Here is a 14,590-nt window from a genome sequence, read left to right as displayed (position 1 = left end):
GGTGAACAGGGCATATCTTAAAACTACAAAAGTACAAAAGTTAAAAAAGAATTAAATTATTGCCCACAATAAAAACAATAAAATATATATATAAATATTAAAACCCTAAGTAATTCCCCATCAGGCCAGGCCAGCTTGTTCAAATAAATGGGTCTTTAACCCGCGCCGGAAGGAGCGGAGATCCGGTGCCATCCGGAGCTCAACCGGCAGCTGATTCCACAAAGCCGGAGCGCCCACAGAGAAGGCCCTCCCCCTGGGGGCCACCAGTCGACATTCTCTGACTGGAGGCACCCTGAGGAGGCCCTCTCTGTGGGAACGCACGGGGCGGAGGGGAGTCGACGCCGGCAGCAGGTGGTCCCCGAGGTATTCCGGACCCATGCCATGTAAGGACTTGAAAACCATCACTAAGACCTTGAACCTCACCCGGAAGACAAGATTATTTGTGGGTTTCAAGTACAATGTTTAACATGACTGAAAATATTAGGATTTATTTAAATTTATTGGCTAAATGGACTCTGGGTGGCATTCAAAACTTGAAAAAACCTAATGTTGAGTCTTGTAAAATAATGGTCCCTTACCATGGTCTCATGGAATTCACACCGATCATCTGTGCCATCCACTTTGTAGGTCTCTGACTGGTTTAAATAACAATAATAATCTGGGCTCATAATGCCCAGGTTGTGTTTCTGATCTTGGGAAGCACCCTCGATAAGCTAAAGAAAGAAGTAGATAAAGACATGAGACTGATAGATTACCATTTTAAATTCTTTACCACCAGGGGACAAGATCAACAACTTTTCTTAAAGACTGCAATCTCTCCAAGGTCATTTCAGAGAGATTAGTGGGTTCAGAAACAAAAATGAATGGGATCCTTGTTCTACCTAGCCTGTCTTTTCCTTCCTCTTTCTGATTTTCTCCCTCTCCCCCCCACCCCAACCCCTTGCAGGAATGCACAGACAGTTCCCATTGGAAGTTTATCTAATGCAGAACATTTTGGAAACTGAGCAGATGGTCATCTCAAGTGATCTAAAAAAATCACATAGTGTGTGTCGACCCATAGCAATGTTTCAACAATTCAAGAGATGTTGTTCGGGCCAACTTTTTAATCTACTGGTAAGACCTCGACTTATGACCACAGTTGGGATCAGTTGCTAAGCAAAGCAGTTTTTAAGCGAGTCACATCCAATTTTGCAACCTTTCACCACAGCTGTAAAATGAACCATGAGGTTATTAAGTGAATCCAGCTTCTCTCATTAACTTTGCCTGTCAGAAGCAAAGTCACTAATGCTGCAACCATCAAAAATACATAATACATAGATGATTGGATAGTGTCATTGAACATGAATTTGGGCAGACTATGGGAGACAGTGGAGGACAGGGGGGTCTGGCGTGCTAAGGTCCACGTAGTCCCGAAGAGTCGGACACAACTTAAGTGACTGAACAACAGCAAGAAAAGGAAAGGAAGAGAGAAATAATTTCACTCTTGCTAGCTTGTTAATATAACCTTATAATAAAGATAAAGCCAGGACACCTGGTTGTGTTTCTTCTCTGGACTAACTTGAAGGGTTAACAAATCAATCAGAAGCCCAACATCATTTTTCTCCAAAATTTTACTTTACTAATTATAAGGGAAAAAATGGACAAAGCACTGAAATACATAAAAAATATACCGTGAACAATCTTTAAAATAAATAAACAACTCCCAAATGTATTGCTGGTCTTAAATCAGTAATACCAGCATAGGTCACCCCCCCCAACATACAGATTGGGTTGCACAAGTATTTTGTGCCAATGGCCATATATATCTATCTGTGATTTTTCCAATTACCTGATAATAAATGTGGAAGTTCCTTTCGCTCTCATTTTGGCTCACCACCCGGGATTTTTCCAGCAAGAAATTGGAGATCTTTCCTCCATCGGGCTCACCACCACGACTGAACTGGATCTCAAAGTATTTCCCCTGGTATGAGACAGTGGAGGTTGCAAATCCAATGGTGTTCTTCAGCATCTCATGACCTGCTGACCACAAGGGGGCAGCAGGATGTAGGTTCAAAGTTAAGGATTTCCTTGCTTTACCTGCTCTTTGTTTAAGACAGTGTTTCTCAAACTTGGCAACATGCTGGCTTGGGAATTCTGGGAGTTGAAGTCCAGATATCTTAAAGTTGCCATGGCTGAAAAACACTGGTCTAAGAGACTGGAAATCTGAAACCACTTCCTTTTACTTATTTTCTCCTGACACAGAGCACATCTAGTTACTAGGTATAGCCTAGCAGGGGTAGGCAACCTCTGCTTTTTTATGACTCATGGACTTCAACTCCCAGAATTCCTGAGTCAGCATAGCTGGGTCAGGAATTCTGGGAGTTGAAGTCCATGAGTCATAAAAGAGCCGAGGTTGCCTGCCCCTGGCCTATCCGTATTACATATTTCCTGTAAATAAATGTCCTCACTACTAGAGTTATACAACTTGTTTCTTGTCTTTGCTCAGGTCCGATTCCCACTCTCAAGAGTGTGCATGTGCATATAGAAAACATTTCAACCTCCACTGTGAGAGAGGGTATATTAGACAAACCCTAAACGGGAGGATCTAAAAATAAGCACCCCAAGATTTTTTAACAGAATAACAGAATTGCAAGGGGCCTAGAAGGCCTTCTAGTCCAACCCCCTGCTAAGGTAGGAAACTTTATATTGATATATTTGTTAATGAGATATTTTTTTTTAAAATCCGATTTATATCCCGCCCTTCTCCGAAGACTCAGGGCGGCTTACAATTTAAAGCACAAATCAATGTGCTTAGCAATAGCCTTCATTCTATGTATATGCCTGCTTATTAGGGCTTTCGCCCCCCCCCAGCGGCATTATTACAAAGTCAGCTTATTACCCCCAACAATCTGGGGGCAATGTTGGGGGTGAGCTATTTTGTTGGGGGTGAGCTATTTTGTCCCATTTTATGACCTTTCTTGTCACAGCTGTTAACTAATCACTGCAGTTATTAAGTTAGCAACACAGTTGTAAAGTGAACCTAACTTCCCTAATGACTTTGTCAGAAGGTCACAAAAGGTGATTACGTGGCCTTGGGACACTGTAACCGTCATAAGTATGAACCAGTTGCCAAATGTCTGAATTTTGATCACACAGCAGGAGGTTGGACTAGATCAGAGGTCTCCAACTTTTTGGGCACCAGGAACTGGTTCTGTGGCCTGGTTTTGTGTGCTGCCTGCATCCCATGGATGCGGCTTTGCTTGTTTGTGTGGGCCGGTTGCTGGTATGCCGTGGCCTGGTACTGGTCCACGGACTGGGGGTTGGGGACCTCTGGACTAGATGACCTCCAAGGTCCCTTCCAACTATTATTATTGTTGTTGTTGTTGTTGTTGTTAGGATGCTGCAACAGTTGTAAGTGTAAAAAACAGTCCTAAGTCACTTTTTTCAGGACTGTTTGTAACTTAGAATGAAGTTAGGTGAAGACTACCTGTATTGAAGAATATCACGTCGTGGGCACAATGATTGGGTATGCAGCATGCCCAATCTGCTGGATCGATGTGTGTTTTTATCCTGTAACCTGCCCAGTGTCACTTGTATGAAATGAGCAGTTATATATATCCCATAAATAAATAAATTTCCATTTGATAAAAACCCTGCATCCTCTTTCACCCTCTTTTTGAACACTATAAAGCAGCGTTTCTCAACCTCGGCAACTTTAAGATATGTGGACTTCAACTTCCAGAATTCTGTTGAATTATGTATTCTATACATAATTCATATGTATATATGTATTCTATACATATATACATTTTCTTTTGTTTTCTTTTTTGCCGTTTTTGCCTCAGCAACATACGTCACTCCCCATACACCAGCCTGCTATTTCCTATATCGATATCAGGAACGTCTCTTCGGCTCAAATAACTTGCTTCAAAGACTTACAAATCGACTGGAGTTATTATTTCTCACGGTCTTGGCGTTGCCAAAAGCTTCAAGTAATGGATTGGACTGGAGAATGATGTCTTTGACATGCTAAAAAAAGGCAAAGAAACATTGTGTGGAGGTCAGATAGAACCAGTAGGAACAGAATCATGGTTATCTAAAAGGGGGTTGGCCTCAGTGGTTGGTGCTGCAATGGTGCAATTGAAGCTCTCCCTGGGTGTTTTTTTTACGTGAGACATCTATGCTTTGATTGCATTGCCACAGTTGCTGTCTTTTTAATTGAAGGGTCCTGTAACTGGAACAAAAAGAAATTGGCCTAACCAGGACTTTTTTTCTCATAGAACGCTCAGAACAGAGTTCCGGCACCTGTTTTGGATGGAACCTTGTAAGGTAGGCAAGGCGGGTTGTATGACATGTGTGAGTTCCGGCACCTTTTTCTTTTACAAAAAAAGCACTGGGCCTAACTATTGCTATCTCGCTTTTGTAATCCGCGTTTGCATCAGGGATAAAATTCATGCAAGTGTGGGAAAACATGTACATGGATGGGATGTACTGAAGGAGGGAAAAAGGGAGTGTACAGGAATGATTGATGCCTTCCTTATAATGGCTCTGTTGTCTGATTTTCATTGGCTAACAAAGTTTATAAAGTAATGCTACTAATTTTCCAAGGTGTGGCACTTCTGGACATAACTCTGCCAGCGTTCCAGATTGTTTGTCACCCAGCTGTTTTACTTGATCAAATAAAGCACTCTTTCCTCAAGAAGCCTCCGTTTGAGTTGCCTGATTAGACTTTTAATGGTATCTCAAGTTTAATAAGGGCCATTTCAATACAGGTAGTCCTCGACTTATGACCGGTTACTTAATGACCATTCAAAATTACAAAAAAGTGATTCACAATCTGTCCTTGAAGTTGTGATTGCCATGCCATTCCACCACCTTTAAATGTCTGTGGAGTTTCTCAGTCACAACAGGTCACAGTTGTCCCAAAGGTGCTTTTTCAAGAGGCAACTGGACTTTCTTGTTTCTTTTTGAAGACATTTCGCTTCTCATCCAAGAAAATTCTTCAGCTCCGACTTGGATGGTGGGGAATGGAAGGAAAGTCTGCAAGGAATATAAATCCTTCCATTCCCCACCGTCCAGTCAGAGCTGAACAAGCTTCTTGGATGAGGAGCGAAACGTTTATGAACATTTATGAACAATTGCAGTACCCTGCTGGATCGTGGTTTGCAAAAAAAACAACAACTGGATGAGTCTGATCTGGACTTATGACAGCACGATTTGCTTCATGATTGTTATAAAACAGTAATAAAATTGAGTCCAGTGGCATGATGACTTGAATTACAAGAAAAATTGTGAGTTCAGTTGTGGTTGTAAGTCAAGGATTACCTGTATTTTGTGGACAGCCCAGTCTGAAAAGCACTACTGCAAAACTTTATGTAATAAAGAAATGTATAATAATAATAATAATAATAATAATAATAATAATAATAATAATAATAATAATAATAATAATAATAATAATAATAGTAAAGTTGGAAAGGACCTTGAAGGTCATCTAGCCCAACCCCTTGCTCAGGCAGGAAACCCTATACCATTTTGGACAAATGGCTGTCCAGTCTTTTTTTAAAAAACTTCCAGTGTTGAATAATAATAGAGCCAGTTTGATGTACTCAGTGCTTAAGGTAGTAGGCTAGAAAGCGGAAGATCGTAAGTTCAAGTCCTGCTTTAGTCATGAAAACCAGCTGGGTGACTTTGTGCCAGTCCCTCTCTCTCTGCCCAACCCACCTCACAGGGTTGTTGTTGTGGGGAAAATAGGAGGAAGAAGGTGTGTAGGATATGTTAGTCACCTTTGGTCCTTTGTAGCCCTTTATTATTTATAAAGGGATATAAATAGCGATAAACGATAAAATAAATATATATATATAAAGCATTTAAAAAACTGGCATAAACTTGCAGGGTTATAGGAAATTAATATCTACCAACAAAGCAAGACTATCTGAATCTGCAGGATGGTAGGTATGGCAACTGAAGGGACACAGTTTCAGTTGTGATGCCGTACCTGCCATCTTGTACATTTTCACCTCCCCTCCAGGTGGTCCTGCAAGGATGGAGGGACTCATTATCCTAAGACCCTTGTCCAGATCACCCCTCAGTCTTCCAGTCCTGGTCTTCCAAGTTCAATTGTTATGTTTCTAGGTTTGGAATTATAAATGTCCAATGGCTTGCCCTATACCAGCCTGATGTCTTTCCGATCTGTCGGTGACTCCCAGAATTCCTGGGTAGACTAGGAATTCTGGGAGTAACAGATCCAACCAGGGCTTTTTTTTCTCATAGAACACTCAGAACGGAGTTCCGGCACCTTTTTTGGATGGAACCTTGTAGGGTAGGCAAGGCGGGTTGTATGACATGTGTGAGTTCCGGCACCTTTTTCTTTTACAAAAAAAGCACTGGATCCAACACATCAGAGAGATTGGCGGCACTTGCAAATCTTGTTGTACATACGTGACTTCTGAAATAAAAAGAATCAGATTTTGTTCTTCCTGCACAATGAAGTGAAAGTGAAAAGTAAGATAACAACAACACAGAATTGGAAGAAGGAAGGGAGGAGAATGCAAGTCCATTGTTCTTGACACTTACCTGCACCTTTTTGCCTCCTCCCGACACCTTGGAAATGTATCCCATGATGTATTTTGCAGCCACTGTTTTCCCAGCGCCACTTTCACCACTAAAAATACACACACACATGCTGTAAAATGGTGAAACAGGATGAATTTAGAAAGCAGAGAGAACAGGAGCCTAAATGCCCCATTAGGTCTGGCAGAGAAGGGATGCTATGGGTACCCATCAGCTAGGGACCTTCCTTTGGTGCCTTCTCTGCTGTTGCTCCCACTTATGGAACATCCTTCTGCCTGAAATTAGATTAGCTCCACCTCTTTTGACATCCTGAAAGGTCCTCAAGACTCTGTTGCTTCCAAGAACATCTTTAGATCCTGCTGCTAAAATCCAAATAGCTGGTGGGACCTCCACCGTTTTTTGCATTAAAAGACCTCCAAAATAGACCTATTTGTGCTTAACCCACAACCTTTTCACACAAAATGAATGAAACACTCAACTGCATCATCAGGCATACCGCGGTGGCTTTGTAGATGGATGGTTGGAAGGAAGGAAGGAAGGAAGGAAGGAAGGAAGGAAGGAAGGAAGGAAGGAAGGAAGGAAGGAAGGAAGGAAGGAAGGAAGGAGTGGATAGGCAGGCAGGCAAGCTGCTTAACAGCAAGAAGAAATAATGGAATACAGGTAGTCCTCACCTTACAACTATTCATTTAACAACAGTTCAAAGTTACAACAGTCCTGAAAAAAGTGACATAACCTTTCCTCAGAGTTATGACTGTTGCACCCCTCCACTTAATCACATGACCACGATTTGGGCACTTGGCAACTACCTTGTCTTTGCAAGAGTTGCAGTGTCCTGCAGCCACATGACTGTGTTTTGTGACCTTCCCAATTTGTTTCTGCCAAGCCAAGTCAATGGGAAAAACTGGATTCGTTTAATGACTGTGTGCTTCATTTAATGATCACATGATTTGCTTAACAACCACGGTAAAAATGGTCATAAAATCAGATCCGGTCACGTGATGACTTGCTTTATAACTGTATCACTTAATGACCAAAATTCCTGTCCCAATTGTGGTCGTTAATCAAGGGCTGCCTGTATTTGGATCAATTTATTCAAGAAAACTTAAATAGTTTCTGATGCCTTCAGCACTGATTCAGATGGCTTTGTCGTTAAGCAGAACAAAACCCCTGCTTTAGGCAATGGGCTCCCTGCAATCCTAACCCACTGCTTGTCAAGTTTTCCAGAGCACTTGCTGCCCACCGGGACCCCATTTTGCTTAGAGGGAAGCCGGGGTGAAGCATTGGAAAGACAGTGGAGCCCACCTGGTTGGCCAAAAGGATGATGATAGATGCAGATGGGTGCAGGAAAAGTTTGCATTGAAGATACCAGTAGAGAGAGCACTTTTTTTTACTCCTGAATTTCCAAGAAAGGCTTCGCTTTGGGGCTCTTATTGCTAAGGACAATGCAAGGCTTATTTACAGAGCTTTGCAGTCTGCAGAGAGAGGAGAATTGCCCCATATCCTGCAATCACTCTTTTGCAATGATCTCATCATAATTGCAGTGGGGAAGATTACCGTAACTAAACAAAGGAGACAAGAGTTTGCACCCTGTGCTAAGGACAGCTTTTCTTTCACTGTCTAAAATCCAAAGCTTTATTTGTTTATCCAGTTTATTAGGTAATTTTTAATGGGCTAAAAGGTCCAGCATTTTTTTTTCTTTTTTGCATTTCCACCCGTAAAGCTTGTTTGGCATGTAATGAAACTACAGAATTTTGAATAGAGGGAAAAGCCCATCTAGATGACATTCATGCTGCTTCTGCTTAGTATTGTAATTGAATCTTTTAATCGTCTACCATGTTTTTTTAATTATATATATTTATAACTGAGAGAAAAGTCTCACAAAATCACAATAGATATCACTGCAATATTTTTCATGAAAAAAGGAGGGGGAAAAAAAGCCCCTTGCTTTCTGTAAAGTAAGTTAACCACAAAAAAGCACAAATTCCTGCAGGGTTTTGAGGTGGTTGTTTTAAAAAAAATTCTGAAGGACATTCTACTTATTGTGTAGTGGGTCCGACGCAAGGAAGAGACGCCAGCCGGAGTACGAGATCAGCTCTTTATTGGAAGGGGGGTAGCGTACTGAGGGATGAGGGTTACCTGGCCTCCTTAAACACCTAGCCAGGTAAGCGGACAGCCAATGGGGTTGGCCCTAGGTTTCCCGCCAAAATTGGGTTTCCCGCCAAAACCGTTCAGGCCAACGCCCCCTGGTGGCTGTTGCTATGCAGGTGCCTGCACACATAACACTACTGATTTTTTCCCCAATGTTGAGCAATATACACCCTTTTGCTGCTACTAATAAACTTCAGCTGGAGATCCTTGCAGCAGCAACCCTTGTAGACAGAGGATGTGGGGGAGCTGATTTGCAAGTAGCAGAAAGCAAACACTGAATTCTCCTAGTTCTTTTTTTTCCATTTTTATACAGTACAATGAAATTAAAGGGAAAGGATGGAAATTTCAGAGGCCTTGATCTCCTTTTGTTCAAAAGGCATTGCCAAACATTGTACTTATGACCACAACTGAGTCCAGAATTTCTGTTGCTAAGCAAGGCACTTGTTAAGCGAGTCACGTCCTACTTTGTGACCTTTTTGCCACAGTTCTTAAGCAAATCATGCGGTTTGTTAAGCAAATCTGGCTTCCTCCACTCACTTTTGCTTGTCAGAAGCCAGCTGGAAAGGGCACAAATGGAGATCACATGATCCTGGGACACTGCAACTATCACAAATGCATTCCAGTTGTGCCCAAATTTTGACCATGTGATCTTGGGGATGCTGCGAAGGTCATAAGTGCAAGGATTGCTTGCAAGACACTTTTTCAGTGCCATTGTCCCTTTGAACAGTCACTAATCAAAAGGTTGTAAGTTGAGGACTACCTGTATTCCTCCCTGAGTCACTTTTAGTGAGATGGACAGCTGTACCTACTACTAGATAAGATAGAAAAATGTGGGTTAGATAGCAGCACCACCAGATGGATTCATAACTGGCTGACAGGCCATACTCTGCATGTTGTTCTCAATGGAACTGCATCTACATGGAAGGAAGTGTGTAGTGGGGTGCCCCAGGGCTCTGTTCTGGGCCCAGTGCTCTTCAACATCTTCATCAACAATTTGGATGAGGGGATAGATGGGGAACTCATCAAATTTGCAGATGACACCAAGCTGGCAGGAATAGCCAATACTCCAGAAGGTAGGCTTAAGATACAGGAGGATCTGGACAGACTTGAACACTGGGTGCTATCTAACAAGATGAAATTCAATAGTGAAAAAAGTAAGGTTCTACATTTAGACAGGAAAAATCAAATGCACAGGTATAGTATAGGTCAGGGGTCGGCAACCTAAAAAAGGAAAAGAGCCACTGGGAACCGGTTCCATTACAAATTAAAAAAAGTGGGAGCCGCGTGCGTGTGTCCATGCACGCGCATGCGCAAAAAAAGTTTGCGCATGCGCAAAATGTTTTTTTGCGCATGCGCGGACGCACGCGGTTGCCATTTTTTTTAAAAAGTGAGATGGAACCGGTTCCTGGTTGCCCGACGGCGACGGCCCCTCTGCAAAGCTGCCGCTTTCAGCAGCTTTGCAGACGGGCCGCGGCAGCTTCCTCAAAGAGCAGCGCCCCTGCCCATTCTGAGAGGTGCGCGCGCACCTCTCCGAACGACCGGAGGTGCGCGCGCACCTCCCCAAACCTTTGGAGAGGTGCGCGCGTACCTCCGCGCGAACGGGCAGAGATGCCGCTCGTTGAGGAAGCTGTAGCGGCCCGTCTCCGAAGCTGCCGAAAGCAGCGCCCCTCTCAGAATGGGCAGGGGCGCTGCTCTTTGAGGAAGCTGTAGCGGCCCGTCTCCGAAGCTGCCGCTTTCGGCAGCTTCGGAGACGGGCCGCTACAGCTTCCTCAAAGAGCGGCATCTCTGCCCATTTGCGTGGAGGTATGCGCGCACCTCTCCAAAGGTTTGGGGAGGTGCGCGCGCACCTCCGGTCGTTCGGGGAGGTGTGCGCGCACCTCTCCAAACGGGCGGTGGCACTCTCCATTTGGAGAGGTGCGCGCGCACCACTGCCCGTTCAAAGAGGTCCGCGCGCACCGGGCGGCTGGGAGCCGCAGGGGACGGCTCAAAGAGCCGCATGTGGCTCCGGAGCCGCGGGTTGCCGACCCGTGGTATAAGTGGTACCTTGCTCAATAGTAGTAACTGTGAGAGGGATCTCGGAGTCCTAGTAGACAATCACTTCAATATGAGCCAGCAGTGTGCTGCAGCTGCCAAAAAAGCCAACACAGTGCTAGGCTGCATTAACAGAGGGATAGAATCCAGATCACGTGAAGTACTAATATCACTTGACAATGCCTTGGTAAGGCCACACCTGGAATACTGCATCCAGTTTTGGTCACCACAATGTAAAAAAGATGTGGAGACTCTAGAAAGAGTCCAGAGAAGAGCAACAAAGATGATTGGGGGACTGGAGGCTAAAACATATAGGGAACGGTTACTGGAATTGGGTATGTCTAGTTTAATGAAGAGAAGGGTGAGGGGTGACATGATAACAGTGTTCCAATATCTCAGGGGCTGCCACAAAGAAGAGGGAGTCAACCTATTCTCCAAAGCACCTGAAAGCAGGACAAGAAGCAACGGATGGAAACTAGTCAAAGAGAGAAGCAACCTAGAACTAAGGAGAAACTTCCTGACAATTAGAACAAACCAGTGGAACAACCTGCCTCCAGAAGCTGTGAATGCTTGAACACTGGAGGTTTTTAAGAAGAGACTGGACAGCCATTTGTCTGAAATGGTATAGGGTTTCCTGCCTGAGCAGGGGGTTGGACTAGATGACCTCCAAGGTCCCTTCCAACAACTTCTTCTTCTTCTTCTTCTTCTTCTTCTTCTTCTTCTTCTTCTTCTTCTTCTTCTTCTTCTTCTTCTTCTTCTTCTTCTTCTTCTTCTTCTTCTTCTTCTTCTTCTTCTTCTTCTTTTTTCTTCTTCTTCTTCTTCTTCTTCTTCTTCTTCTTCTTCTTCTTCTTTTTCTTCTTCTTCTTCTTCTTCTTCTTATTATTATTATTATTATTACTATCATCATCATCATCATCATCATCATCATCATCATCATCATCATCATTATTATTGTATAAATTTAATACATAAATAAAATAAAACTGGTTCCTTTAGCCAGCAATTTTCAGTGACAGCAGGGGTGGCGGCGGCTGTGTATTAAAGCAGGGCTTTTCAACCTTTTCACCTACTGTACCACTTTTAGGATATGGCAACATCCGAGTACCACCAGTCACCTAGCAAGGTGTCAAAAAACTGATGACCAAAAAAAAAAAAGGAAAAAAGTGATGTAGTACAGGTAGTCCTCAACTTACAACAGTTCGCTTAGTGACTGTTCGAAGTTACAGTGGCACTGAAAAAGTGCCCCCCCAAGCCACAGCCGAGCAAGATATCTGCCTGCCTGCCTGCCTGGCGGCGCTCTTCCTCCTGTCTGAGGTTTTCATTGTTGTGAGCATTTCTGTTGAGGATTGGCAGTGGGGTTGGGGTGGGGGTGTTTGGTTTTTATTTCCCCCCCCCCCTTTGCTGGGTGGTTGCAGCAGGTTTTGGTCACTTCACATGACCCTGGGACACTGTGACCATCATAAATATGAATCAGTTGCCAAGCATCTGAATGTAAATCACAAGACCCTGGAGATGCTGCAACATTCCATCTGATCGGTGCTTCTTCTGGGCTCAGCAGAAGTGCCAGGATCAGTGCCAAGCTCCAGCTGGAGCCTGGCGCTGATCCTGGTGCTTCCACTGAGCCCTGACAGCCCTGCAGCTCCAGCCATCTCTCGCTCAGGCTTGTGCGGTGCTGCCACCGGTTCAGCTCATTCCCCTCCCCCACTACCACTTTTCTAGGATTGTCGTGTACCACCTGCCAGGTGCCAATTTACCACAGGTGGTACCCGTACCACTGGTTGAAAAGCCCTGCCTTTAGCATCCTGATCTGCTGGTCAAGCAGACTGAGGTTCTTGCTTATAGATTCAAAAGTTTCAGGATCTTTCTACTTTAAGTGCAAAGATGGGATTGTCCAGGGGCATTTGCAGAGTGCAGTTCAAGAAGACCCACCATAGGGGCTTCAGTTGCACAGTTCTGATTGCCCTCTTGACTTTTTTGACCCCCAGTCATAGATGTGTCTGTTCCCCAGTCTAGACCTTCCTGGACACAGCATCCATCTTCCTAGCTGCTGGTCCCTGCAGTCTGAAGTTTGTGGGGTCCTTGGGGCTCTTTGAGTAGTGTGGGAACAATCCAGAGAAAAGAAATATTTTGGGGAATATTAAAAAAGGCAGAATATATTTCCCCAAAGGAATAAGGAAGAAGATCTTTTAAAAAAGCAGAAACTTCTCCACACTGTCCCTCCAGCCAGACAACTCAGGAGAAACTAGCTTTTAGAAATGCAGATGTAATAATCCATTCAGGAAGGTTGGAGCCCTCCAGCTAAAAGCTGAAGAGATCAGGAAGACAAAGACCCTTTAAATCTACATACCCCCACCCAAACTCTAAGACAGGACATAATATGATTAACCCACCACCATTAGAATACCAGAAAAGCACACTCAGACTCAAGTGAAAGTCATGACACAGGAACAACTCCAAACAAAAGGCCAGGAAGGTATAAAAACCCACTCCCTACTACAGGTGCTCTTTATTTTTTCTTCCAGAGCCATCTTTCTGCCTGGCTCTCTTCTTCAATAAACTACAACCTTCTTCCTAAAGCAGTTGCCATGTTATTTATTCCCGGCTTGGACTGGACCCTGATGAAGACTTTTCCTTCAACAGTAAGGTAAAAGTAAAGGTTCCCATGCACATGTGTGCTAGTCGTTTCCGACTCTAGGGGCCGGTGCTCATCTCCGTTTCAAAGCCGAAGAGCCAGCGCTTGTCCGAGGACGGCTCCGTGGTCATGTGGCTGGCATGACTAGACGCCAAAGGCGCATGGAACGCTGTTACCTTCCCACCGTAGTGGTCCCTATTTTTCTACTTGCATTTTTACGTGCTTTAGAACTGCTAGGTTGGCAGAAGCTGGGACGAGTAACAGGCGCTCACTCTGTTACGCAGCACTCAGGATTCGACCTGCCAAACTGCCGACCTTCTGATCGACAGGCTCAGCATCCTAACCCACTGAGCCACCGCGTCACTATTCCTTCAACAGTAGTGTTAGGCATATGGTGATAGCCTATCTAGTTGGGTTGAAAATATATAAACTATGATGTTGTGTCTTTAAGATGTTAATTGGCTGATGGGTGTGTAAGTGTTCTCATGGCCATAAGAGGGAGCTAGGAACGTAGCTTCTCTCTCTCTGCTCTCACTGTTTTTTCACTGTTAGTTACTCTGATACTGCTATTGTTGGTTTACTACTGTGTTAAACCTGAACAACTGTGTTTTTGACCTCTGGACAGGGAAGAAGACTTTGTATTTGGATTACTACTTGGACTGTTACTATTGTAACAGTTTATTTTTGACCATGCTTTGTTTTTCAACCTAAAAGTAAAATATTTTTCTGTTTATCACAACTCAGTGTCTCTTGTGGTTACTGTGTGACTATTACTGCTCTCAGTACCCTTCATTGTCTGTGCAACTTCTTGAACTACACACCTCTGCACACTTACTGACAAGTAGTATGCAGATATTGTTTATATCTCTCTTTATAGAGATAAACAACATCTACCTACCACTCAAAAGAGACAGTCAAAAATCCCAAGAGGAAACAAAAAGATCAATACACCTCTTCACCAGCAACCAACACCCACCCACGTGAGCAGAGATTAACATCGAGATTAAGATCAGACCAACAATCCAGAAGAAACAATATCCCAGTTCAAGGAATTACCAATGCAGATAAACAAGCTAACAGTAAATAACACCCTATTTAAGAAACCACCAAGAACATTCCCACCAACACTGACAGGGAAAGCCACCCTGCTGCCTTTGAGCACTGATGATGTTACCTAGTTTGGTAATGAAATGTCTGCAAGAAAACCACCAAGCTCAGATAGCGCTA

The 14,590-nt window shown here is 43.7% G+C and overlaps 1 protein-coding gene across 1 annotated transcript in view; it reads right to left on the bottom strand.

Annotated features, from left to right (window-relative positions):
• Nucleotides 1-14,590, bottom strand: part of MYO1F (myosin IF) — an 87,276-nt gene that overhangs the window by 44,243 nt on the left and 28,443 nt on the right. Inside the window, exons 5-8 of the mRNA XM_081312922.1 lie at nt 6,556-6,643; nt 3,919-4,008; nt 1,829-1,960; nt 579-713 (exon numbers count right to left, since the gene is read on the bottom strand). Of these exons, the coding sequence (XP_081169048.1) occupies nt 579-713; nt 1,829-1,960; nt 3,919-4,008; nt 6,556-6,643 (445 nt within the window). The remainder of the gene's footprint in view (nt 1-578; nt 714-1,828; nt 1,961-3,918; nt 4,009-6,555; nt 6,644-14,590) is intronic.

Source organism: Vipera berus (assembly GCF_964194415.1).
Source record: "Vipera berus genome assembly, chromosome: 1".
Lineage (NCBI taxonomy): Eukaryota > Metazoa > Chordata > Lepidosauria > Squamata > Viperidae > Vipera > Vipera berus.
Note: the sequence above shows the minus strand (reverse complement) of the source record. Positions and strands in the feature narration are given on the sequence as shown.